The sequence below is a fragment of the Tympanuchus pallidicinctus genome, unplaced genomic scaffold, assembly GCF_026119805.1.
Source record: "Tympanuchus pallidicinctus isolate F22 unplaced genomic scaffold, pur_lepc_1.0 scaffold3, whole genome shotgun sequence".
NCBI lineage: Eukaryota > Metazoa > Chordata > Aves > Galliformes > Phasianidae > Tympanuchus > Tympanuchus pallidicinctus.
The window spans coordinates 50,655,010-50,681,268 of NW_026294747.1; the positions used below are offsets into that span (position 1 = coordinate 50,655,010).

The 26,259-nt window shown below is 44.7% G+C and overlaps 1 protein-coding gene and 1 long non-coding RNA gene across 9 annotated transcripts in view; one reads left to right on the plus strand and one right to left on the minus strand.

The window, feature by feature from the left end:
- Positions 1-26,259, minus strand: part of LOC128085885 (uncharacterized) — a 98,488-nt gene that overhangs the window by 40,813 nt on the left and 31,416 nt on the right. The gene's annotated exons all lie outside the window — the stretch shown is intronic.
- The window catches only part of LOC128085869 (inverted formin-2-like), a 37,952-nt gene that overhangs the window by 5,209 nt on the left and 6,484 nt on the right, over positions 1-26,259 (plus strand). For 2 of the 8 annotated variants that reach the window (XM_052693840.1, XM_052693834.1), the window contains exons 2-21: positions 9,787-10,195; positions 11,688-11,803; positions 12,270-12,429; positions 13,147-13,180; positions 14,157-14,298; positions 14,414-14,555; positions 15,074-16,054; positions 16,911-17,056; positions 17,143-17,204; positions 17,816-17,918; positions 18,005-18,090; positions 18,705-18,805; positions 20,018-20,088; positions 20,214-20,321; positions 20,932-21,002; positions 21,578-21,698; positions 22,205-22,369; positions 23,102-23,204; positions 23,741-23,899; positions 24,926-25,642. In XM_052693840.1, the coding sequence (XP_052549800.1) occupies positions 9,799-10,195; positions 11,688-11,803; positions 12,270-12,429; positions 13,147-13,180; positions 14,157-14,298; positions 14,414-14,555; positions 15,074-16,054; positions 16,911-17,056; positions 17,143-17,204; positions 17,816-17,918; positions 18,005-18,090; positions 18,705-18,805; positions 20,018-20,088; positions 20,214-20,321; positions 20,932-21,002; positions 21,578-21,698; positions 22,205-22,369; positions 23,102-23,204; positions 23,741-23,899; positions 24,926-25,642 (3,985 nt within the window). In that variant the 5' untranslated portion in view covers positions 9,787-9,798. Of the gene's footprint in view, positions 1-9,786; positions 10,196-11,687; positions 11,804-12,269; positions 12,430-13,146; positions 13,185-14,156; positions 14,299-14,413; positions 14,556-15,073; positions 16,055-16,910; positions 17,057-17,142; positions 17,205-17,815; positions 17,919-18,004; positions 18,091-18,704; positions 18,806-20,017; positions 20,089-20,213; positions 20,322-20,931; positions 21,003-21,577; positions 21,699-22,204; positions 22,370-23,101; positions 23,205-23,740; positions 23,900-24,925; positions 25,643-26,259 lie in introns of those variants that run through there. The other 6 variants (XM_052693835.1, XM_052693836.1, XM_052693837.1 and 3 more) reach the window with 6 other exon arrangements.

Sequence of the window (26,259 nt, forward strand, 5' to 3'; positions counted from 1 at the left end):
CACGTGCAGAGTGTTGTAAAGAAAAGCATTCCTAGCCCAAGTAAAAAGGTCTGCGTGGAATAAGTGAGTGAGGGTTGCAGTATTTACCAGCAGTGGGCTCTGTAATTTGTGAAGTGCCCGTGAGCATGTCTTGCTCCTGTCTTACATGACAAACAGCACAAACTTGAGCCTGCCACGAAGGTGAGCCTGGGAGCAAATGTTTTTATTCGCTGATGGACGTTAATGACTTGTTTCCCTTCTGCTTTACATCACAGTGATGTGGCACTGGTTGAGCTGTATTGCCGCTTCCTCAGATGGCTGCTCCCCAGCCTGCTTGGCTCCATGTGCTGTTTATGCACTGATACACTGTAGCTCCAAATTTCAGAACAAGCTGTCCAATATTCATGAGTTATTTTGTGTTTTTCCAGTTCCTGAAGTTTCTTTTCGAAGCCTGGGGATAAATTCTGGGTTTTGTTATTTCCAGTACTTGGAGTGCACTGAACTCACACAGCCTATTCCCAAGCCCTAAACATGGCCTCTGTTTAGCTGGGAGCAAGGTAGGGCAAAAGACTGCGGCAACACTGAATTGATTTACAAGCCTGCAATTCCCAAATTTCCATTCTGGTAACACCTGTAAGCAAATGTGAGAGCAAGCCTTGTAGAGATTAATTGCTGATAAAATGATATCCTAACATTTGTTGTGTATTTATCTATCAGAAGGAGTGGTAATGCAGTGGCACAGCTGCCCAGGAGGTGGGGGAGTCACTCTCCAAGGAAGTGTTGAAGAACTGTGGAGATGTGGCACTGAGGGATGTGGTCAGTGGGCAGGGTGAGGAAGAGTTGGGGTTGGACTGGGTGATCTTATTGATGTTTTACAACTATAATGATCCTGTAATTTCTTTTCAAAGAAAAACAACAGTATCAACACCTTGTTGCTAAAGTGTTTTAAATAATTTCATAAGAAACACTGAAAGAGATCTTAGAATATCCCAACTTGGATGGGACCCATAAGGATCATTGATAAAAGTGTTAATGTAAGATACCCTACATTTATGTTACACCTGGTCATGTTATTATGTTAAAATATATCATGGGACCATTTTGTCCCCAACATGAGAATATCTCACCATAAACCTCCAGGTAGTTGGAGCATGTTAAAATCCCTTCACGTTAATTACAGGAATATGGCTTAGAACTGGCATAAGAGCTTTTAGGAGGGGTAGCTTTAGTTCCTCTTAGAACAGTGCAATAAGGAGTTAAGCCACTCAGTACACTGGGATTATTGCTTATAAAAGAGACGTCAAACTTTTTCACCTAGCAGTGGAGAAAATAGTCTGAAGGGATGTTTGGAGTGATTAGCTTTGAAATAATGCTAAGCCAGTCTTCTGCTCTATTCACAAATTTGTTTCAAATGCTGAAGTTTTGGAATTAGCACCAGGGCATGTTTTCTGGTTGCTCTTAGTAACATCCACAGCCATATGGCTCCCAGGCAGGTACCTGGGGCCAACCTCCTTAATGTATGTGGTGTATGCCTCACTGTGCCACTAGGAATCCTGGCTGCCATCAGCCTTATCGAAACAAAAGTGCTCAGGATGTTTGCTCTTGGGCTGATGGCTCACTGCAATGCCAGGCACATGCATCATGATCAAATGGAAAAGCCAGTCTCCATAGGAAGGAGTCACGTTTGCAATCTGTTTGGGGAACAGCTGGAAAAGTGCAACCTCCTTAAGGACCCTTCTGGTGTCCCCGTAGCTTTTTTTAGTGCATATCCTCAGACCTTGACATGGATCCGAGCAGCTCTTTGGTTCAGAAGTGCAAGCAACCTCCTGCAGAGCTCTTGCCTTCCTTCTCATGCACTGCAATGCATGTATGCAAGATAAAGTAGCAGAAGATGTAGCCAGTGTGAGTGCATGTATTCTTCAAAGATCCATGCACAGATCTGTGCCATTTGCTCTGTGTAAAACTGCTGATGCAGGGTTCATTTCTATTTATTTATTTATTTATTTATTTATTTGCAGAAAATGTGGTCATCTCCTGCTCAGTGAAGTGTGGAGTTCATGGTGCTTCCCCAGCTGAAAGCACCATCCCCAAAAAACAGGATGTGTGTTGTTATAAGAACTTCCTAGAAGAACTGTGGACTGAATGGTTTTGACATTTAAAATAGATCTACCCTATTAGATACTATGTTCCAGGAAATATGCACGTGCTGGCAGTAGAATGGTCCTTTATTTTCATTATCCATCAGATAGACACTTACTTCAAAAGGCCTTCTTTTTTTTTTTCCTCTTTACCATCAACCTCAGCAAACGTATTTCACAGAAAGGCAGCCAGAGGTCGGTGTCTGGAGGGCTGAAGGTAAAATCTGTTCAGTCTCTGAGGAGAGAATTCAGCCAGCAGAAGAGAGAGCAGCTCCCTGTGAGAGTGCTGAGATGTCCTCCCCAACATGTGCCCCCACAGCTCCTCTGGACCTCTGCCTGCCCCGTGGCAGTGGATCACCTGGACAGGTGCTGATATCAAATTATCTGCATTTCTTACTGGCACCTTCATTTTTCCCCAGAGACCCCACAAGCACATGCCCATTCACCTGCCTTTGTTGTGGCACCCAACAAGTGGTCGCAGAGAGCTGCTCCCCATTGCCAGATCTAGGGATCAGTGCTGGAGGCTTGCAGAAGGCCTGCAATTCTGCGGCTGCTTTTCTGCTTTTGTAGCCTGATTTCACTGCTTCTGCTCCTTGTTATTATTATTGTTTTTTCTTTTTTTTTTTTTTTACATGGGAGTGAGTGCAGACTTTCAGAGAGCAAACATTTCTGGCATATCTTGTAGGTCCAGAGTTCAGATGAAACCTGATGGCAGCTGATAACCCTTTAAATTCCTTCCCTTGGCTGCCAGAACAGGATTTTGTAACACCAGCGAGCCTTTCCTGCAGGATTTTTGCCTTTGATTCTTCTCTGCAGCCCTGCTGTGCATCCATCTCCTCCCAGTAACGGGGCAGTGACTGATCGAAGGGCAGGGAGCTGCACCTCAGGAGTGCACAGTAAAGTGAAACACATGTGCTGATGTAAAATCCATCACGGAAGAATGTTTATCTTGGACTGTAATGCTTCCTACAGCAGGACAGAGAACTATGCTAAGTCATTTCCTCGGCATTGGATTGTTACAGCAAAACTGCTTTAGTTAGGGCAAAGGCTTCCCTTAAAGCAAGGATGTGAGCCTGGGGACAGGCGGATCGGTATATTCCAGGGATAGGTTGGATGGGGCCCTTGGGCAGCCTGATCTGGTGCCTGACTTAGTGGATGGCAGCTTGCCTATGGCAAGGGGTTGGAACTAGTGGTTTTTGAGGTCCCTTCCAACCCAAACCACTCTGAGATTCATTTCTGATGCAGCCAGAACTGGTGCAGCAGTGCTCCTGGTCACAAGCACTGAGTTTCTTCATTAGAGCAGAGAACTTCATCCTGTGGGTGATTTATTCTGGTTGGAGGCCCCATCGAGGGAGAGAAAACAGCATTTGAAGTGTAATGGCTGCCACGAGCCAGGTGGCAGGCCACTGCCTACACAGGCCATGCTGAAATATTCACAACTCAATAACAGCCAGCTCACAGCGAGCACCTCCCAAGAGAGTGAGTGCAGCAGCCATTTTACAGCTCTGTGAAAACCCAACCAGAAGCACAACAGAAAAGGTTTTCCATTAAAATGAGTTATTAAAATTCTCAGAGTCTTTTGAGCTCTGGCCAAGCTGAGGCACAAAGATGTAGGAGAGCTCAGAACAAGCAGCATTCCTAAAGCCACAACCCTGACATGGAATGATGTCTGCTGGGTGGGCAGCCCCAGAGGAGACATCACCCCTGAGTTATGCAGCTCCATCACCTTGCTAACTTTGCAGTGCTATAGGACCCAATGCTACAAAGCCTTGCAGCCAACAAGGGTGGAGAGAAGCATGGCTCTCCGTCCATCCCACCCTGGCCAACTCCATCCCACGCTGGCCAACTTTCTTCTTTTCTGGTTTATATATATATATATATTCTCTTTTTTTTCACCCTTTGCCAGATCATTTTCCTGCTCTGAGTCACCACATGTCTTTTGTTTAGAGCCCAGGGACTGTGCACAGATCCCCTTCTCCAGCACACACTGTATGAAGGGGGTGACAAACGACATGCAAATGCCTTTCCTGAAGGCTACAGGAAAATTATTTGCTTGCACCATTTGGCAGACTGATATTTACATATTATTAAACGCCAACATCCTGTTGAACTTTTTTGCAGTGTGTGATTTGCAGACAGTCGCTAGTTTGGGGATTTAGACCTTAATGACGGAGGGCTGCTTGGCAGAGGAGAACACGAGCTGGATTGGGAAGTGCAGGCTCATAGGGCTGTTTGGAGAGGATCCTTTTAGGTGAGAGAGACTGGAGAATAATTTGGCTTGGACTCCAAGGTAGGAATTCATTTTTCTGTCCTCTTGGCTTCCTGTGAAGGTGTTTAAAAGGAGAGAAAAAAAAAAAAAAAGCAATTGCAGAAGGTTTTTGGCTCTTGTAGTATCTGTTTGGTTGACAGCTTCCCACTGTGAGCAAACCGTGAGAATCTTAGAAAGTTATGACTGCGCTTTGCATGTTGCTGGGTAACAGTTTCTGCCTCTCATGTGGCCACCAAATCATCCTCATACATTGCATCCTAAAATGCCAAATGGTGCTGGCACGGCTGGGACAGGAGCTGTGATGGCTCCAGACATGCCATAGAGCCCAGCAGGGTTTCCTTGGGACCTGGAGAAGATTCGGGATGCCATGAGGAAGCCCTGGTGATGGGATACAGCATCATGCTGTGGGTTGTGTTCAGCACAGGTGGGAGTGCATCCCCTGTGTGCATGGAATGGGTGCTGGCTGGCATGTGGCATCACTGACCCAAAACCTGTGGTAGCAGGTGAGGATGCTACAGCGCTCTCATCTGCCAGGGAAAGCTTTTAAAATTGGTTTGGCTGACAGGGAAGGATCAGGTGTTGATTCTGGCTGTGTTTCCTCAGTAGCAGCAGCCATTTCTGACTGTTGCACTGATTTCTTTTAAACCTGGCTTGCCAGGATAAAGGATATAGGTTACTGGGCATCTGAGCAAGCTTTAAATAAGACTTTCAATGTCTCTGAAGATACTATCACAGACATCCTTGAGCATCTCACTCTAGTGTGATTTATGCATGGTTCCTGCAGAAGACTAATGATTTATTTACTTGTTTGTTTGCTGGGGAGGAAGCAGGCACAGGTAATTATTTTGTACTAGTGTAGTTAATCCTGGCTTAACCCCATCATTGCCAATCCATTCTGAGTGGACACAGTAACCACTTGTTTCTGCAAAGTATCACATGATACTGTAGCTTATATCTGGCCAGGAGAGAGAATCATAGAATTGTTTGAGTTGGAAGGAACCCATAAAGGTCATCTAGTTCAACTGCCCTGCAATCAACAGGGACATCTACAGCTCCATCAGGTGCTCAGAGCCCCCTCCAACCTGACCCAGAGTGCCTTCAAGGACAGGGCATCCACCACCTCTGTTGTGCAGATCTTGCCTCTGGCTGGCATGACTCACTTTCCCACCAGATTCTTAACATGAGCTCCCCTTATTCCTACTGTCAGTAATGGGTCCTCTCTAGGGGTCAAATTGTGCCTAAAGTAGAGCTGCCCCCCTCTTTCAGCATGTGGGAGGATGATTTCATTAGTTGGTGTGCACTGAGCAGCTCAGATACCGCACGGGAAAACACAATAGTGCAAATGAAAGCAGGAGGAAGAACAAACCCATCAGGCTTTCAGGTTTTTGGAAAGTGCAGAGCCGGGATGTTGTTTCTTTATACTGACTGAGTAGACTGACATGTTGCAAAATACAAAGGCTCTGCATATTCCCAGCAGTGGAGTGAAAACTGGAACTACCCAGAAGCAAAGCCTATCATTAGCAGGCAGTCAAGCACAGCAGCTTCTCCAGCACCAGGAACAGACACAGAAGGGAGGGAGGGCCTGAGCAGCCCCAAAAGTGCTTTTCTTATGGCCAAGGATGTGCAGTGGTCTCACTGAGAGAAGTAAAGAGCTGTGATTTAATGAAGGCAGTGCATGAAGTCTGCCATCCTGAAAAGGCATTCTCATCCCAATAGCATCTCTTTGTCGAGTAGTATGGGCATTGGGTCTGCTCCCAAAAAATGAGCGATTCTGAATCTGTTACTTTTCTCACTTTCCTTCCCACCCAGTCCTATCAAGCTGTCCTGAAAAATCATCCTTTTTTTGTCCTCCCGGGTCCTTGCTGTGATCCATGGCATCCTGGAGGCGTGTAATAATCACAACTGAAATCTGTGCTGTGCACTCTGTTCTCTCCAGCAACCCAGGGTGAAGAAAGTATCGACATGCCCTGATTTATCCCCTACAGATGTCATCTCCCTAGGAGCTGGCTTTTACTAGGAGGAAAGAGGGGCACACAGTGCTGCAGAAAAGTATTGATTCAGAAGGAAAGGAAGAAGAAAGTTTAAAGGACCAGGCTGAATGGATGTGGCTTTGCAAACCCAATGATCCAAGCAGTTAGCATCATGAATCAATGCTTCTGTTGCCAGGAGCAAGAGGATGAGCATTTCGTTTATGATGACTCTCCTCAAATTTGACTGCTCAGGAGTACTTTTGCGTTCAGACTTCTGCAGATGTCATTCCCCATCACCAGCTCTAGCCCAGCTCCAAAGATGAGAAGCAAGATCAGCAGGGCGCTGCGTTTATCCCAGTGTGAGCTGTGGGTGTCCAAGTGCAGGGAGCAGGGATGGCACCAGGACATGTCTGAGGGAGCAGCACCCATGCTGTGCTGAGAGTGCAGATGGGGCACTGCCAGCCAGAACTTGGGGACACCACTTCCACCACTGCACTGCAATCCATTTTAATCTCTTATCTGTCTCCACTACATAGCCATCATTTACCTGCTGGTAAGCTCCTGTGGTCGGAGATGGAAGGTGAAGCCAGGAGCCCTCTGAGGATGGAGCTGTGCAGCTTCACAATACTGTGCTTGGAAAACAGGGGAACATGCTGCATTCATAATATATCACTTAAATCCTTGTTTGTAAACAGATTTATCACACCATCTGCAGAATAGTGCTTTCCATTTATATAGCACAGCTCCTACTTGATTAATTTCATTTTTACAGTTATATAAATTAGCAGTCTCTTTTTTTTTTGTCTTCCCCACAGAAAAAGGGAATACACTCTCTGTGGGAAAGAATATTTAATCAATTAAATTTGTTCAGCTCAGTGCAAAACAGCTCAGGCCTTTACTGCTCTGAGATTTACCTGCCTGGGTTTGCTTCTCATCTCTTCACATTTGTGTGGAGCAGCTGGGGGGGAAAGGATGGTTTAGGACAACTCTGCTGGCCAACAGGATGCACTGTTGGTATTTCCTGTCTCCCGTTGCACTGGATTAGCTTAATTTTCAGAAATCAGCAAAGGTTAAGGTCAGTGATCACATTATAATCTTTCTGACTTCCTGTAACTGATACTATATATAAAGATGTATTTGTCCAACTGGAGAAAAAAAAAAACAGCCTGTTATGTTATCGGGTTTGATAAAAAAGGTTTAGTCATATGCAAATGAAAAGGCGATTTATTGAGTATAAAAAGAAGTCACTGAAAGAGAGAAGAAGCTTGCAGTCAGCAGCAGTGCAACCAGATTCTCTGCTTGGTGTTGGTGCACACTTTCACTCTGGGGAGAGCAAAGAGCTGGGGCTCCAGCTGAGCAAAAAAGAAAGACAGATCACCCAGGGCATTGGGGTGGTGATGGGGCCAGCACATGCTGATTGCTTTTACAGGAACAAAATGCCAGGAGTCCCAGTTATCTGAGTCAAAGAGAAGGCAAGGGACCTTGAGTTGTGGGAGCCCACCAAAGGAGGGTCTGGAATGGATAGGCTGTGCTGTACCTCATGCAGATGCAGCCTTGGGCTGTGGATCTGGTCTTGACCAACAGAAACTGGAAGAGGACCCCTGGGGGCAGGAGGCTTTGTCTCCCTCCCTCTGGACAGGGAGGATTTCTATTCTTCTTTGCATTGTGCCTAGCCCAAATTCCTGAGCTGGAGTAGAGAAGGAGCTGGAGTTGACTAAATCCAGTGAGACTTTTGCCAAGAATGAAGAGTGAGTAGGCTCTGGACTGCAGACACTGATGACAAATCTTAGAAACTCAAGCCAATACTCTAGCAGGAGACTTGTTATTTTTTTGTTTTCTTTTCTTTTTTCCTTTAGTGGTCCTTTTTATTACTTTTTAGCTGTACAGTATGTTCTTAGATGGTATATTCGCGTTTTCCAGTCGTGGCCATTGCCAACTGGGTGCTTGGACAAGAACTTTCCCTTCTGCAAAAATGCTTCTCCACAGCTCCAGAAATGTTTTACAATTTTCGGTGGCCATATCCAGCCAACTCTAAAACCCTCCAACCCTACTTCTACACAGTCTTTCATGCTGTGAGGCGCGTGTTGAGGTGTCCTGCCAAGAAGTGCTTCCCAACACTTTGCCCTGAGGGAAATGTTTGAGCTATCTCAGATATCCTATCCCACCACATTTTGCATCCATCCAAAAGCCATGTTTAAGTCCATAACATCATGCTCTCGAGCCTCTTGCAGATGAATAAGCAAACATTTTGGCTGCAGAGATAGAAGCTTTTGTGCTGCATTTGGTAATGAAGGCAAGATTCTCCTGGAATCCTTCAATCTACCAGGTGATGGGTTTGGGGGATAAATGGCACCTAGGTTATTTTGGTCTCAATGTGGGCTCACCAACCCAGAGAAGCAAAGCTGCTGGTGGCATAGTGGGGAAGGAGGAAGCATTAATGGCTGGTGTTGAGGCACACAGGCCAGCCCCAGGTTTGTCCTCCTTCTGTGGAAGAACTCTCCCTTCCGAAAGTAATTCATTTTTAAAACTATTGCATTTAGTTTTGAAAATTATTTGCATTGGATAACTAACCTAAATCATTGAGGATCTGAAAAATGAGCATCCTGGTTCAAACATAAAATGTAGCGTAAAGGGTTAATTTGGCTTGGCTTCGATCCTTCTCTGTCATGAATCAACTCCTCACTCTCCTTGCTGCTGAGACAGACCATAGGAGATGGACCTTGAAAGGCTGTGCTTCATATCCAAAAAGCTGTACTGCTGTTTTAATAGACTTTCCCTGCAGTCCCTCTGCTTGCAACTTGTTGGGGTCTCACATTAGCACACGCAAGCACCACATTTAGCAAACATATTTGCTGCTATAGCAGATGGGAAGAGATTAAGTGAGTGTTATAAAATTAACCTCTGCATCATTCAAAAGAAACAAAAGCAAGAAAGAAATGACAGGGTAATTGGATGCTTATATGAACAAGATATGCTCAAATGACTCTACATCCCATTACAAATACTTAGAAATTGCACAGCATTTCCACTGCAGTGAGATTTCAAAGTGGTTTAATGGGCATAAGGAGTTCAGAGCAGATAATGCTGCTTCCAACATTATCCTTTCACTGCACAAAAATAGGTAGTAGCTATTGACTGGTGGAAATTGACTACTTTTAAAGCTGTATTTACTGACTTAGAGGTGCTAAGAGTCTCTTTGCAGGGTTATCAGGGCCTAAATATAATGTGTGCTGTAAGGAGGGGATGTATTTAGTTTCTTCAACAGAGGACTGGTTCCAGTGTGTGCCGGGCGTGCAGCAGGCTGGTATAGGAGCAGGAACCTTCTGCAGTTGTGCTTCAAGTCCTGACCCTAGGAGAAGAACTATTGCTGATGTGGGGTTGGTACTCAGCCTAACTGGACTTCTCATGTTGTCTTTTCTTTTTCTTTCAGGACAAGCAGTTCATGATGTCAATCAAAAAGGAAGGTGCCCACAAGAAATGGGCTGCCCTGAAGGAGAAACTCGGGCCTCAGGATACCGACCAGTCGGAGGCCAACCTGGAAAATGCAGAGCCAGAGCTGTGCATCCGCCTCCTGCAAATGCCATCAGTGGTGAACTACTCTGGGCTGAAGAAGCGTCTGGAGAGCAGTGATGATGCTTGGATGGTCCAGTTCTTGGAGCTCTGTGGATTGGACCTCCTCCTGGAGGCTCTGGACAGGCTGTCTGGCAGAGGGGTGGCCAGGATTTCCGATGCCTTGCTACAGCTCACTTGCATTAACTGTGTGAGAGCAGTCATGAACTCCCACAGAGGCATTGAATACATTGTGAGCAATGAAGGCTACGTCAGAAAACTCTTCCAAGGTGAGGAGACATCTTCCTGCCACACAGTTGGGCTTTTTCTGTTGCTTATCCTCTTGCCCTGCACCAGGCTTCTTGAAAGTTGTCGATTGCAAGTGATTAATTGAATTAATTTCTCTTAAAAATAAGTCTGTTTTAAAATGGCATTGCTTTTGCCACTTAATACCATGTAGATGGACTCATTTTTGCACAGATGTCTTCATAGTTCATGAGGAGCTGGGTATAAGCACTGCATTGGCCATACATGGTAATGCAAAGTCCAGTACCCAGCTTCTCAGCAGATATTTGCTATCAGTTTTTGTGAGGCCCAAGAACAGAAAGAGAGGCGCTGAAAGAGCTTGGAGACCTGTAGCCTCTAAGGAGGAGGAAGAGTGGAATTGTTTAGACTCAAGAGCTTTTTTAGAGTCAAGGTTGCCCATAGAGGTGGTGGATGTCCCATCCCCGCAGACATTCAAGGTCAGGCTGAATGGGGCTCTGAGCATGACTGATCTGTAAGTGTCTTTGTTCACTGCAGGGAGGCTAGACTAGATGGCCTTGAAAGGTCTGTTCCAACTCAAACTATTCTATGTTAAGAGAGTCCATTTTCCATGTTACCCAGTCTTTTCCTTCTAGGAAATGAGATATAACATCATTTGACATTTCCTGCCATTCATTTGGTAGGAAACTTCCAGGGCATCTCCTAGGGGTTGCTTGTATAGCACTTCTTGGCAGTGGGGCAGGGATGATAACTTCTGTGTTGCTCCACAGAGCTGAGATCACAGCTGTACCTGGATATCCTTACTAATAGCTCATTAAAATGCATCTAATCTGAAAGATGGCTTGTTCCTCTCTATAGTTTTCAAGTCCTCTTTTCTTTCACGCTGTATTTTCTTAACCAGTGTGAAATACAGAACTGGCATTACTGTACTGTGAAAGACAATGGGATATCCTGGGCTTCTCAGCAGTCTGGCTTCTTTGTGCACCAATAAACACAAAAATAAGATAACCTAATCCATTCCCTCTCACCTCCAAGGGCTCATAGAGAGAGAATAATGAAAGAAAAGGAAATGTATGAGAACTGGAAAGAACAAATGGCCTATTTGATATGCATGTTGAGTGATTCTGCACTAAAAATAACATTCATTAATTGGGGAAAATGGTTCATCTGCTGTTCTAGAAAACATTTGCATGTGAAAATTGGAAATAAAATGTGTAACTGCAAGTGCTGAGATCTTGGCTGCTGTTAGTACTTGGAAGAGGTGAACAGCTACATGCAGCACCAAGAAGCTGGTGGGGTAACTGAGTTAGTTACTAACTAGAAGTTACTACCACATACTGCTATTGGAGTGGGACATCTATAAATAAGGATATTTTTCTTCCTGTTCTCCACTGGCTGCACTCTTTCAGGTTTTCTTCTGCCACTATCCACAAGCCTTACAGCAGAAGACACTGAGATTCAGAACTTTGTGATCTTAAAAATCTTTTTTTCACTTTGTTTTGTTTCATTTTCCTCCAGCACTTGACACAACTAATGTCATGGTGAAAAAGCAAGTATTTGAACTCCTAGCTGCGTTGTGCATTTACTCATCAGATGGCCATGGTTTGGCTTTGGATGCCCTGGATCATTACAAGGCAAGTTTTGAGCTGCAGAAGGAGAAAAGGGTTTGGAGAGAAGGTCACTTTGCATCATTTTGGTAAGAGAGGCAGGGATTTACAAAGGAATTTGTAGGAATTTTGGCCTGGTCAGCAGAAGCCCAGAGGCATTGCTCTGTGATTTGTCTCTGGGCAAAGGACTACCAATAAGAATGTTCTTTATGTCAAGAAAAGTACGAAGGTAGATGGTGCCACATCCATGGGTTTCACTGGTTACAAGACCAGGTACGTAAGTTAGCAGAAAGCAGGAGGAGTTTCACAGATGTCCCCTGCTGACCAGACATTGTTCCATGATAAGAGTGCTGCTTTTACCTCTATCTTCCTGTATTGTGCTCCAAGGCATAAATTGAGAATGGTTTTAAGATGGTGACCCTAGTTGAGAGCCTGCACTAAAGAAGTTGTTACTGAACTGTCTAAACAGAAATGTCACTTGTGTCACTAACAGAATGTGAAGAACCAGCAGTATCGATTCAGTGTCATAATGAACGAGCTGTCGAACACAGATAATGTGCCATACATGGTGACACTGCTGAGTGCTATCAATGCCATCATACTTGGGAAAGAAGACCTAAGAACAAGAACACAGATCCGAAATGAGTTCATAGGTAAGGATATTTGTAGGACCTAAGTTTCTCATGGCCAAGTACAGGGCAGTTTTATGGCTTTATCTTCAGATGTACCTGTAAGGTAATTAAAGAGGGCTGGGGATGAAAACTGCAAATAATACAGCTGGATTCCTGCTTTTGTGTGTGTCTGTGTGTTTTTTATTCTCTTCATCAACATTTCTTTAGCCAGATGTATTTGATGCTCTCCCATACCTTTGATCCTTTCTATCATCCCACCACCCCCTGATATTCTCAAACACATTTTTATAACCAGCCATCTTTTGTGGGCACTTTTCATTACATTACAATTCATCATAAAAGGAGATTAAGTTTGGATTCACCTCATATAATGTGCACATCTGTGCTGGTGAGCCTAGGCTCCATTTCATTCTGTGGAGAAAAAGGGACATTTGATCACACAGTTCATATGACTTGCTTTAGACATCTACTTTAGAATGAGAAGACTTGTGCCCTAGAAGTGCCAGTGTCCCTCTGCAACCCCAGAGGGATGCTCAGTAGCTCACTCAGCTGCAGATGTGAGCAGCAGGTCTCTTCAGTTATGGAACGAACCGACCTACTTTGACAGATTTGGGATAGCTTCACTTTTTATTTCTGCCAAAAGTGTTTATGAGAGTAACATTATATAAAGATCATAGTAGATCAGTGCCAAGTAGATCATAATGCCAATATATATATATGTATTTTTTGTTCTGCCAGGTCTTCAGTTGTTGGATATTTTAGACAAGCTAAGGTAAGGATCACTGTTTAAATTTTCTTATACAAATGAGAGTCACAGTAACATAGCTGTGGAAGTTTAATACTTGGCAGTCTTCAGTTGTGAGGTATACATGGGTGGAGAGGACCACACAGGTGTGCAGCCATTACATGGAACTGGAGACGTTAGGCCAATGTTCAGGTGCTCTCATCGGCCACAGTGTCATGAGAGCAGCTGTTGTTGCAGATGGCAGTGACAGAGGCTTTGGCACAGATGGAGCACAGATCAGCAATGCCATTGTTGAGGCTGCATTTCAGACTTAACCTGAAGTGATGCTGTGGGCTCACTAAGCAGTTGATGAATGCTGTGACACCTTTCTAATGCATATCTGCACGCATCTGACTGCAGGGTTTCATAATTTTAAAATGATGTTCTATCAGAAAAACCCATGATAAATTTTAGAACATTTTATGTAATTGGAATTGCTCTATCCAAACCCTTAAAAGTTAGAGAAAGTCTGTCATTACTGACAGCAAGCACAAGCAGAGTTCTCCTGCACTGAGTCTCTCAAGAGTGCTAGAAAACTTGGCTTTAGAATGTTTTTGGTTTTTTAATCAAATTTTGAACAGCATAGAAGGAAGTTTTTTAAAAAGCAATGTTTATGTTGACTATAAGAAAAAAAAAGGTGCCGGCCCAATTTCAGAAAAGGTAGAAATGCCACTCTGCTGTTACTGCTCCAAGGAGAAGTACATATAAAGCATACTCTGGGCTAGATTATTCCATGAGTAGACCCATTGACTTCTATGTGTTGGCTATACAAAGAGGTATATTCAGTTCGAGAAAAGATATGCTGATGGCAATTGATCCTCTATACATAAGGTAGAGTTGGGCACTTCCAGCATGAACCAGCTGAGTCTGAGAGGCAAAGAACTAAAAGCCATTTAAAGAAAAATAATTATCTGAAAATCAGTGAAGGGCTCTCCAAGTGAAAATGAGTTCTGTAATACTTTAGAGACATAGAGGAGGAGGATCTGCTTATCCAGTGTGATACATTTGAAGAGTTCAAGATAGAAGATGATGAGGAATTATTGAAGATATGTGATGGGATAAACATGAATGATCACCATGAGGTCTTTTCATCTCTCTTCAATAAAGTAAGTAGGCCCTCATGTAGGTTGCAAAGACCTGCAGTGGCAAAGTTAACAGAGTTTGCTTGCAACCAGTCTGGTACACAGACTTGGTCTGATGGAAAGCTGCCCTGTTTTCCAGGTGAGCCGCTCCCCAGTCTCCATCCAGCTGCTGTCCATCCTGCAGAGCTTGCTCCACTTGGAACCGTCTCACCACTCCAGCCTGCTGCTGTGGGAGTCACTGGATGCGGTAGTGAACAGAGCCCTTTTGCTCGCCAATGACAGTAAGAATGACATACATCTAGCCTTGTAGACAGTAAGAATGACATACATCTAGCCTTGCAGTCAGCTCTCTTTTTTCCTCATCCAACCCAGTGCCCACAAAAGTTGTTCCCTGGGAAGGTAATAGAGACAAAACTGTACCTGCTGCACAGGGTCATGTATTGATGGGAAGCTCTAGCTCTACAGATGCCAGTGAGAACTGGCCAAGTTTCATGTTGGGCTCGAGATTCACCATCTTGCTTTGATGGCTAATCCCTGGCATTGCAGTGAGCCGTGGGTCACGAGAGTCAACAAGAATCTGTTTTCATTGGCATCTTGCCACTAGGGCTGCCTGGCTTTGCTGGCAGGCATGCTCAAAACTGTGTGTATGAGCCAGTACCATGAGAATTTCCCTATTAAATTAAAGTACCACTGGGTAAAATTATCCTGGAGCTTTGTGGCTCCAGATCTGTGGGAGCTGGATAGCATGAACATCTCATTGAGCATCATCCTCTTTTCTGACCTCAACATGTTTTTCTAGTCCAAGGAAACACTGTTGAAGAAGTAATTGAGAGGCTGTTATCTATCAAGAAGCATCCAAACAAGCAAAAAAGAGCTGAAAAACATCTTTCTGGAAATGCAAATGGAGGCATCCAGACTGAACTAGAACCATGCACAAGTGCAGTTCAGAGCCTGGTGGGATCACCAAACCCCTGCACGACACCAGAAGCTTCCTCAGGACCACAAGCCTGTGAAGAGAAGACCTCATCCTCACCGCTCGCAGCCTGCTTCACCTCACCACAGACCTCTAACCCTCCACCCAACGCTGTTCTTGCCCCTCCACCACCACCGCCTCCACCCCCACCACCTCCACCCCTGCCATCTAGCCCAGCATCCATGCCCCCCACAGCCTCCATGAATTCACCACCAGCCCCACCACTCCCTGGCATCCCTCCTCCACCTCCATTGCCTGGCACGGGGGTCATCCCTCCTTCACCTTCATTGCCTTGCATAGGGGGTATCCCACCTCCACCCCCATTGCCTGGCACGAGGGTCATCCCTCCTCCACCTTCCTTGCCTGGCATGGGAGGAATCCCACCTCCACCTCCATTGCCTGGCACGAGGGTCATCCCTCCTTCACCTTCATTTCTTTGCATAGGGGGTATCCCACGTCCACCTCCATTTCATGGCATAGGGAGAATCCCACCTCCACCCCCATTGCCTGGCATGGGGGGAATCCCACCTCCACCTCCATTGCCTGGCATGGGGGGAATCCCACCTCCACCTCCATTGCCTGGCATGGGGGGCATTCCACCACCACCCCCATTGTCTGGTACAGGGGGCATCCCACCCCCTCCACCACCATTGCCTGGTATGGCAGGAGATCACATAGAAGCTGTTGTAGCCTCCCAGATCAGCTGCCCGCTCGGCTCCATCAGGCCTCCATACAAGGCAGTGAAGACACCAACGCTGAGAATGAAGAAGCTAAACTGGCAGAAGCTGCCCTCCAATGTGGTGAGAGGTGGGTGCTTCTAGTACGAAGTCACAACTACTTTATAGGAGGGGAAAAACTGCTATTTGTCAGGTTTAGTTAACTCCGTTTAGACACAGAACTTCCCTGATTTCCATTACATGCTGAGCTTAAATAAATGGAAGCAGGATGGAATCACTGACAAAATAACCATCCCAATGAAATAGCTTGGAATAGCTCATTTATAAAGAAATTGTTTGAAATTGAAGAAGGGGGAAGAATGGGAAGATTGCCCTAATCCACCTTGACATGCCTTAAGCTTGAGTTCTCAACAGACTCTAAATACATAAAAGTCATATGTAGCAGTACGGATCAGAATCAGCTCATAGTTCAGGAAGGACATTGAAATAATTGGTGAGACATGAGAAGTATTGAATTGTTTCTTGATTTTTGGGTCACATTTCCCTCTCCTAGCGGATCCAAAAATGGAACATGAAATATGAGAAGAAGCAAGGACAAATAAGGTCAGTTTTGCCCCAAACAAGCAAGGCATAGTTAAAGTCCAAATAAAGCATGTTTTTAATCATGGGACATTTAATTGTTGGGCTTATTTCAGTAGAGCTTCCTGCATCACGTTTAGGTGATGTTTTTTGTTTTTTAAAGAAAAGAAGAGGTTTAAGAAAGTGCAGTGGAGTTTAATTCGGTGCTTAAGAGAATGCAATAGGGATTTATTTAAGCAGTCCTATTGCCAGCATAACACAGGGAAACTTGATTACAAAATCGAAAATATGTCTCTTTTTATTTAATTCACCTTCTGAGGAATTTCCCTTCTAGCAACTCAAACTACCCAAAAAAGCTGGGAGCTTTCAGCTCTGCAGCCATTCTTAATCCCTTGTCTTTTTTTCAGAAAGTCATTCGATGTGGGCTTCAGTGAGCAGCAGCAGCGAGGAAACCATAGAGCCCAACTACACAAGCATTGAGCAGCTGTTTTGCTTTCCACAACCAACCCCTAAGGAGAAAACAGCCGCACCAGTGAAGGCAGAGCCGAAGGAGGTGAGGGGGCCACTCTCATTCTTTCGAGTAAAGATTGCTGCAGACAGCTCATCTAATAAGTGATATCTTCTTTTTCTTTAATGAAGATCACATTTTTGGACTCCAAGAAAAGTCTCAATTTGAACATATTTTTGAAGCAGTTTAAATGGTAAGATACAGCTGGTTTTCATGACAGTTGACAAAACTTTGAGTAGGTCGTGCATAGTGCCTGTAAGGTCCTCAAGAAATCTATTCTTGCCAATGCTCTTTCTGTAGTCTGTGTTGCTGTAAAATCTGATTACTTCACAGTTTGTCATATACTCTCTCTAAAATATTAGGCTTGGGTATTTAACTGTGTTTTTTCATGAAGTGCTACAACTCCATGTTACAGATGGAGTTATAGCACAGACTCTTAGGGTAGCTTTGGCTGTGAAATGCCTCTGGAAGTGAAACTCTTCCTCAAAGAAGGACCAAAAAGGAAGATAAGAATTCATTTATTTTAAGGTAGTCACATACGCAGAGACAGATATCTGAGTTGGAACATTGATCCCTAGTCTTAAGTCATTTGACCGGGGCCAGAAGCAAATTTTGTGCATAGCAAGTACTTGAATCTGGATCTTCCACGTCCCAATTCTGAGTTAATCACTGGGATATATGTTTCCTATCTCTGTGACCTTCAATAGGGAAAGCACAGAACGCTTGTGCAAGTACATCTCTCAGAAGCATGTGGTTGTGGAAGGGGGACCTTTTGGTGACTGCTACCTGTGCTTCTCTCTGCAGCTCCAATGAAGAGGTGGCTGCCATGGTCCAGAATGGAGATCGGACCAAGTTCGACGTTGAGGTTCTAAAGCAGCTGCTGAAGCTGCTGCCTGAAAAACATGAGGTCAGGAGAGAAAAATTGCACACATTGATTCAAAGAGCTGAATGTGCAGTGAAGTCCTGCAGTCTTGATTCTTTATTTTTTATTAGATAGAAAACCTGAAGGCCTTCAAAGAAGAGAAGTCGAAGCTAGCAAACGCAGATCAGTTTTATCTTCTCCTCCTTCAAATTCCAAGGTAAGGATGCTCATCGTGAATGTCAACCCAATCTTTTCATTGGTTTTTCTATGGGAAGTTCAAGTTTCTATATTAGTCTCATAGGTCTCAAACACCAACAGATACAGTTGGTCAGTCTCCAATTCCACCTTAGCCCTCCCTTCCCTTTTCTTGCATGAAAGGGTGTCACTTCTGCAGCACCTCTTCTCCCTCTGAAGTATATAATCAAAGAATCATTAAAGTTGAAAAAGACCACTAAGACTACCTAGTCCAACCCCAAACCATCCCTTCCATGCCCCTCAGTGCCACATCTCCATGCTTCTTGTGGACTTCCAGGGACGGGGACTCCACCACCGTCCTGGGCAGCCTGTTCTAATGTGCAACCACTCTTACTCAAAAGAATCTTTCCTAATATTCATGCTGAGAGTTGCAGAAGGTGGACCATGTGGCTAAGGACTGGTCCCTGTCTAAAGTGGCAGCCCTCCACAAGCACTTATCTCATGTGGATGTGGAAGGCAGCAATGCTGTCAGCACTGGCGATGGGGTTGCCAGCCTTAGAGGTGATGTGGGAAGAGAGCTGATGTGTTGGCCAAGATTGTAATGCCTTTAAGCTTTTAATCAATCTCCATCCTTAGCTATCAGCTACGGATTGAATGTATGCTGATCTGTGAAGAGACTACTGTTGTTCTGGATATGATTCAGCCAAAAGCTGAAGCCATCCGGAAAGCCTGCGAAGGTAAACGTCTGACCTTAATTCTGGATCTTGTTTAAGACAGTCAGCTGTAAAGCCTCAATAAACCCTCTAGAGCAATACAGTGAGTCTCCCCAGCACCACAGCTTTCCTGCAGCCTCTTCACTGGTTTGCTGCAGAGTACAGGATGCAGCTCTCGGTATCTCCACTGATTATCAAAGCCTTTAATATGACTGGAGACCATTTTCCCTCAGCCTCAGACCTCTTCTTTTGCAGCAGCTGTGTTCTTCTGAACCACTTTTGACAATGAAGTGTTGGAAGCTTGTCAGAATTTCCAAAAGAGCTGAATCTAGAGCTAATTCATTACGTTAAGATCTTTACACAGCAATTTTCTCTGCTTCCAGAAAAGCATACCTAAACTTTCCCAAGAAAGCAGTGATACTTTAGTTTTTTCCCTGCCTACAAAAGTAATCAGAAGAGAAAGTTTGTTATTTTGGGCTTTGAATTGCTGATGCTCAAGTTTGTGAACACATGGAGAAATTATGCAATAGATTTTTTATTTTTTTTTCTGTGGCAGAAATCTCAGGTCCCACTGCTGAAAGCACTTCTTGTCAGTACTGTTTGTCTTAAAGAACGCCTGCTCTAGGCTTCTCCAGCTGAAATTACAGCTGCCTGCTGGGATAAAGCTCTCCCCAGAAATTCCCTGCAGCCAACTTTTCCTTTTAAATCTGTTCCAGAGTGCTTCAGAAAGCACATCTCTGCAGCACCTTGTTGTAAGGGCAAGGACAGGGACTGTACCCTTCATGCCTGATAAGCACCTTCACCGTGCGAGACCAAGAAAAGATGGAGTGTGTCTGGTTTTAGCAGCTGGCAGGTAGTTGGAGCACTGTCAGAACTGGCTTTGCTGCACAGCTGAATGGAGTCTGCAGGATTAAAGCTGGAGCCCTCGTACCCCACGGCAGGTTAAATCTGGGTGCTTCCAATTGACCAGAGTCCAGCTCCACATCATTTTCCATTAGGAATGAGAGACCAGATGTGAATAAAGAAAGAAATACAAGTGAGCAGAAACTTTCATTAAGGCCAGCTACTGGGATTGAATCTACTTAGAATCAGTTTCTCTGCAGGTTGGGCCATTGGGCCACAAACCTGAAAAATAAGATTTGGTTTGCTGGAATTCAGAATCCCACTTTTTATCCAGTTTAGAAAATGTTCTGGTTTATCTGAGGCTTTTGCTTAAAAGCCCTTTATGTTTTTCAGATCTTCTGACCAGTCACCGTCTGCCTCTCTTTTGTAAACTGATTCTCAAAGTTGGAAACTTTCTGAACTACGTAAGGACTTTGTTTGTCTTGCCCTCCACCCATCTACAGAATGTGTGTATGATCTTCACATCTAAGGCTGTAATTTGGACAGAAGAGTTACATCTGTTTGTTTGTTTTTTTTTTTTATCTTGTAGGGAAGTCACACAGGCGATGCTGATGGGTTTAAAATCAGCACTTTACTCAAACTAACAGAAACCAAAGCAAACCAAACCCGCATTACGCTGCTCCACCATATCCTGGAGGTACTACAGTCCTGGGCAGAAAGGAAAGGGAGGCTTTTTACCTTAGTGAACCATTCCTCCTACTCTAGATTCAGTTAATGTAATGCACTCTTATTCATTATCCTCCCCATCTAGCCACAAGTTAAAAGCATTGGCTCTCTTAGGCTGGTGGTGAATGCCTGTGGGCACAACTCAGCTCTCAGGGAACTCCTTTTAGTTTTGTCCTGCTTTCCTCCAGCATCTTTCCCCACAGTTGCTGCAACTTTCTTTGTTCATATTTGCACAATCTCTGTTCATCAGCTGCAAACCACAGAGTTTGTGGCCACCAAAGCCATCCTGGCTGCTCTGTACCCATTCATCCTTTCTGCCTTTTCATGGCCACTCGCTTCTCCACCAGGCTGTGTTTGAGCTTTTCAAACTCCCCACTAAGTGCCTATGACTTTCTTATTCCATGCATTACTGTGTGTTGTTTCTTTTTCTTCATATTCTGCTCTGCCACTCTCATTCATCAGTTACACATGGTTAAGCTCTGCAGAAAGGAGGCCAGATGAGGGGCATAGTGCAGTTGTCCTGAGTACTGCCTCCTCTCCCAGCTTGAACCACTCAGTAAACAGTGCTTATTTCTCTTCAGGAAGTAGAAAACAGCCACACAGACCTATTGGAACTGCCGGAGGACCTTGAATATGTTTCAAAAGCAGCAGGGTAAGATTGTGTGTCACTTCCTTCAAATGAAAAACAAAAATAAATCCTATGCATGTCAACAGTGTATCAGAAATTAGGATACCCACAGCTGGCACAGCATGTTAATAAGATGGCATTTTACTTATCTTTAACCAAAAGGTTTGGTTGATGAGTGCTTACACCTATTTAGTATATTATAGTTCTTCTACAGCTGGTACTACCGAAGTCTGACATTTGCAGTGCATTTATTTAATACTGCCTTATGGGCCCTTCCACAATCTGCACCACATTTGCAGTAGCAGGAGCTTCTAAAGTGCCTTTGACCAGGGAAACTGAGCAAATGCTGAGCAATGTGGGTGCAGATAACCCTGGGTGGACTTTCTGGGTGCTCTCCTACTCAATGCATGATGCTGCAGTGGGACTGAGCATCTTTCCATAAGTGCTGAACTTTTTCATGAGTTCAGACTGTACAGGGTTGAGGGCTCAAGCTCACATGGGAAATAGAGGGACAACCAAACCTGCTAGGCCTTGCCATCTCTTTTGTAAGAGCATGATACAGTAATGAGAACTAATACAGGGCATCTGTGTGATTTCAGAATTAATCTTGATATTATACGCTCAGAATCCAGTGCCAATTTAAAAAAGCTGCTGGAGCTCCAGCGAAAGGTCTCATCAGCAAATGACGATGTGAAACAGCAGTATGAGAAACCTATCCAGGTCAGTCTTGGAGTTCCCTTATAGCTTCCACCTTACGCACACAAAGCCAGCATGTTGCATGTAGATGAGGACGCTCACAAGGTGGTGAAAAAAATTGCCACAAGATGCACTCTCAGATTTGGAAACAGGCTCTGATGCCACAGAACTCAGTGGTGTCTGCTTGCCCCAAACCTACCTACCTTCAGTGAGGCTTTCGTAAAGGCTTGCTTCAATGGCTCTCCCTACTCTGCCTCACCTCACTATGTCTGAGTCGATGTGTTCACTCTCTGTGCAGGTCGCCAAAGTAAACCCCTTCTCTTGGGATGAAACTTTGCACTGAGCTTTTTGTGTGTTGCTAAAGCCACCCCTGCACAGTGGCACAACACAGTCACCAGGAGCCATGTGTTGTTTTTTCCCACCCCAAAAGCTCTGCTCCAAGTTCTTATGTTGACATCCTTTTTCTTTATGTACACTTCACTTGTTATCCTCTGGATGGTGTCTCACTGTCTGCACTAAATGCATTTCAGGATAGCATTGATGCTTCCAGAAAATTGGAAGAAGATTTTGAAACCATTGACAGGAAGAGAGAAGAACTTGCAAACTATCTCTGTGAGGACCCAAGCAAGTTGTCCTTAGAGGATGTATTTAGCACCATGAAGACTTTCAGAGATCTCTTCATCCGAGCTCTAAAGGTTAGTGACTGCACACAAAGATGAACACATCATAGTGCTTTGTATTTCTACTCCAACAGTCCTTGGTGGGACAGGCACAGAGTCCGGAGGGGAGGCTGCTGATTATGGACCCCTTCTCATAACACTTGGCTTGAGGTCACCTGGTGAATGGGTATCTGGTCCTGCTCCACTTCATCCTCACGTACTGCCAGTGCTCCTGGCCTGACCCAGACCCTGATGACTTGGGATTTCAGTGCAACTTCAGCTGCATATTCACAGAGATGCTTTCATAGACTCATGGAATATCCCAAGTTGGAAGGAACCCATAAGAATCATCGAGTCCAATGCCTTCACAGCTGAGTGCATAAATTTTAGAACAGAATTATGAAACTTAATTCTTCAACTTGAACAAATAGGATCAGAAGGGGGATGTATATTCAAAAGGCCACTGGTTTGAAAGAATGTATGGCTTCAGTACCTTCCACATTTGCCTCAGATGACTGTCAGTGAGAGAAGATGCACATGGGTAGCTGTGTTATTCAAATGACTGCTGCCACTTCCTACTGGGTCTGGGCAAAGTCCTGCACAAACCATTTTCACTCTCTTGGCAAAACAGTTCTCCTTATGCTCCTTTTATTTATTCTGAGGATTTCTCTTCTGCCTTTGCAACCATCTGCATATTGTCTTTCTCTTCATTGGTTCTCCTGGCAGATCTTTAGCCAACCTTTTCATGTCCCTGTTACTTAATTGCAGGAAAACAAAGACAGAAAGGAACAAGCTGCAAAAGCAGAGAAGAGGAAGAAACAGCTGGAAGAAGAAGAAGGGAAGAGACAGAAGGGAGAAAATGGAAAAGTCAGTGAGTATCTGAAAGGGCATCAAAAGAAATGGAGGACTTGCAATCCCAAATGGACTGGAAGAGCTGATGAAAGCTCTTTGCTGGTCCTGCTTTAATGACCAGTAGAGGTAATTTATTCTCTGAATCTCCAAGTGCAGGCTGACTAAAGGCTTTTAGGCATCTTATTGGCCACAGATAGCAATTGACTTTTCACAGTGGCAGCTGGGCAGAGAAGTTAATTTTACTTTTGCTGACTGAGAAGGAGAGAGACAAAAATAAAACTGAAACATTTCAGTTATTTCAGATATTTCAAGTTCTAAACAAACTTTCTGAATCCTAAACCTAACAACAGACATTTGACTTTCCCCTAAAAAGTCTCTTCCTACTCTGAAATAGTCTTGCTCCAGCTTACCATAGGCTGCAGACATCTCAGAAGTCTTGCAGATGCCCTATTTGTACCAGGGAAGCAGTACCAACCCCAAGCGATAGCACTGCTGTGCAGTCTGCATCCTTCCTCTCTCAGGAGCACATTTATCACCTGTCTCTCTCTATCCCAGTTAAGAAGGGGTTGGTGAAGCAGGAGGATGTTTGCGTCATTGATGCACTGCTGGCTGACATAAGGAAAGGGTTCACACTGAGAAAGACGAAGAACAGACACGAGTCAGACGCACCTCCTAAAGCCTTGCCTGCGGAGATCCCTGAGGAGAGCCAGTCTGGTAAGGACACATACCCAACTGTACCTGCAGCTATTTCTTCCCATCTGTCTCTGAGTCTGAGCCAAGCACGCAAGCAAGTAACCTTCCAGCATTTGGGGCATCCTAATTAAGGAGGATCTGCAGCAGAGTTGTGGACAGGAGCAAAATGCCCTGAGGTGTTGACAGCCAGGTGTGCCTCAGACTTTGTGGCCTTGTGCCCGCACTGATGAACTGTCTGAGAGTCACAGCCCATGGCTCAGCCACAGGACACTTCTGGTGGGGCACTAACGTCATCCCTACCTGTCCCTCCATACAATCAAATCTCACTAGCATAGCTTATCTTCATCTGCTGTACCCTCTGTCTACATCTGGGAGTCTAAGGCAGCACTTAAAATAGGACTAGAAAGTCCTATCTGCAGAAGAACCCCATTCACCCAGGTGTTTTTTAGGAGTTAGTCTATGGTTTTAGCCTTTTTTTTCGGCTCGTGACCTGAGCATATCAACACACAATTACAGTCAGAGTGCACTGGTGTGTGGTAAAGCCTGACTTTGTGGCTTTAGAAAGGCCAGCAAGAAATTTTTAAGTGCTTGCGCCAACCAAGTCAGTGTTCCCAGCTGGTTCAGGATCTCTTTCTGATATAGGTTTTCAGATACCCTTTGCAAGTCCAAAGACTTTTATGGGCATCAACCATGGGACACCAGAGCACCTGCTGAAAACATGCCTTTTGCTAATGTAGAGCCTCGGAGTCCCACTGGAGTGACCACATGGGGCACTGGGAAGGGAGATGGGAATGCTAATGAAGACGCTCTTCCTTAGCTGTAGGATGAAAGGGTATTGCCTATATGGAATCACAGGATCATTAAGGTTGGAAAAGACCACTCAAATAATCTAGTCCAACCATCAACCCATCACCATGGCTGCTTTAGGGGCAGTGCAACCACTGTAGGCAGCAGCAAGCCTGTAGCCTCTCCCAGTACCAGAAACACCATGGTTGATCTTGGATGCAACTCTGCATATATGGCTGATCTCATGCTTTTTGTTTGAAGGAAAGAGCATTAAGGATCCGCAAGCAGGAGGTCAGCAGATGGATGATAAAGCCAAGCAAAACAACGGTCATCCCTCAGAAAGCACTCTGTCCTTGGCCGCTGCCCTACCAGAGATGGGTAGAGATGTTGGAGATGTCTCAGCTCCAAACCAGGCATTACCTGAAAATAATGCTGAAGAAAATTTGCCACCAGGGTCTAGGACAGAAGGCCCTTTGGTAAACTTAGTGGAAGCTGATGGAGATGGGCAGGGTGCGGGGATGGCAAGCCTCCAGCCAGGCCTGAGTAGTGGTGCCATTTCCTTCTCTGCTGATAACATAGGTGCCAATATAACATTTGTCAGCAGCAGCTCTGGTGCTGCTCTAAGAGAACAGCTCAATGGGTCCAGCTCTGAAGAGCAAGACAACAAATGCAGCTTGGAGAGCTGCAGGCCAGCTCAGGACATCCAGCTGAGCCAGGATGGAGGCAATCCCAGCACTCCATCCACTCCCTGTGATGGTGCACATCAGGCAGAGTTGAAAGAGATGGCAAAGGAAAATGAAGACCCTGGTACAGACTCGCTGTTGGACACTTCCCAAGAGAAATCCTTTTCGGAGGAGCCAGCCACCGACTCTTCTTGTTCAGCAACACTGCCTCCAGGGGAGACACACACTGACAAGGAAAAGCAGAGGACATCTGGGAAACGGAGAAAGAAGAAGAGGCACAGCAAAAGCTACTCAGGTAGCCTAAATAGCCCTCGGGCACTGAGTTAAATGGGGGGGACCTCCTAGTACATTTGCAGGTGTTGTTTCCTCCCAGGTCCAAGGTCTGATGCTATCCCTAGAAAGCCCTTTGTCCCTGTGTTTAATGGAGCTATTATTTTTCTAACCTGAAAAAGATGTAAAAAGAAAAACATAAGCATCATTCATTCTTTTGACATTTATAAGTAGTTTATAAATGGGTAAAGATGAATAAATAATTAAAAGCCCATTATGCATAGTGAAGATGGCAATAAGCACATCTGTCAAGCATGCTAAAGACAGCTACGAGGCACAATTATGTGCAAACAAGAGCTCCATTAGACTCCAGAGCTGTGATTAAGAGCAGTTAATAGTGGATATTTAATCAGCAATCACCCCTTTCAGCTACTTATAAATGCATAAAGCCAGCAAACAGCAGCACTTAAAGATACAGTATGCTGTCCAAAGCTTGTTTTATGCAGCAGATGGGCAGGAAAGTAGTGGAGAGATCTCCTTATTAGTGTTGAATGCTTTTACTGCCAAGGAAGGCAGAGCGGAAAGTAAAGGAGAGTCTGAATACTCACTACAGAGAGAGAGAGCCTGGGCTGACTATCTACC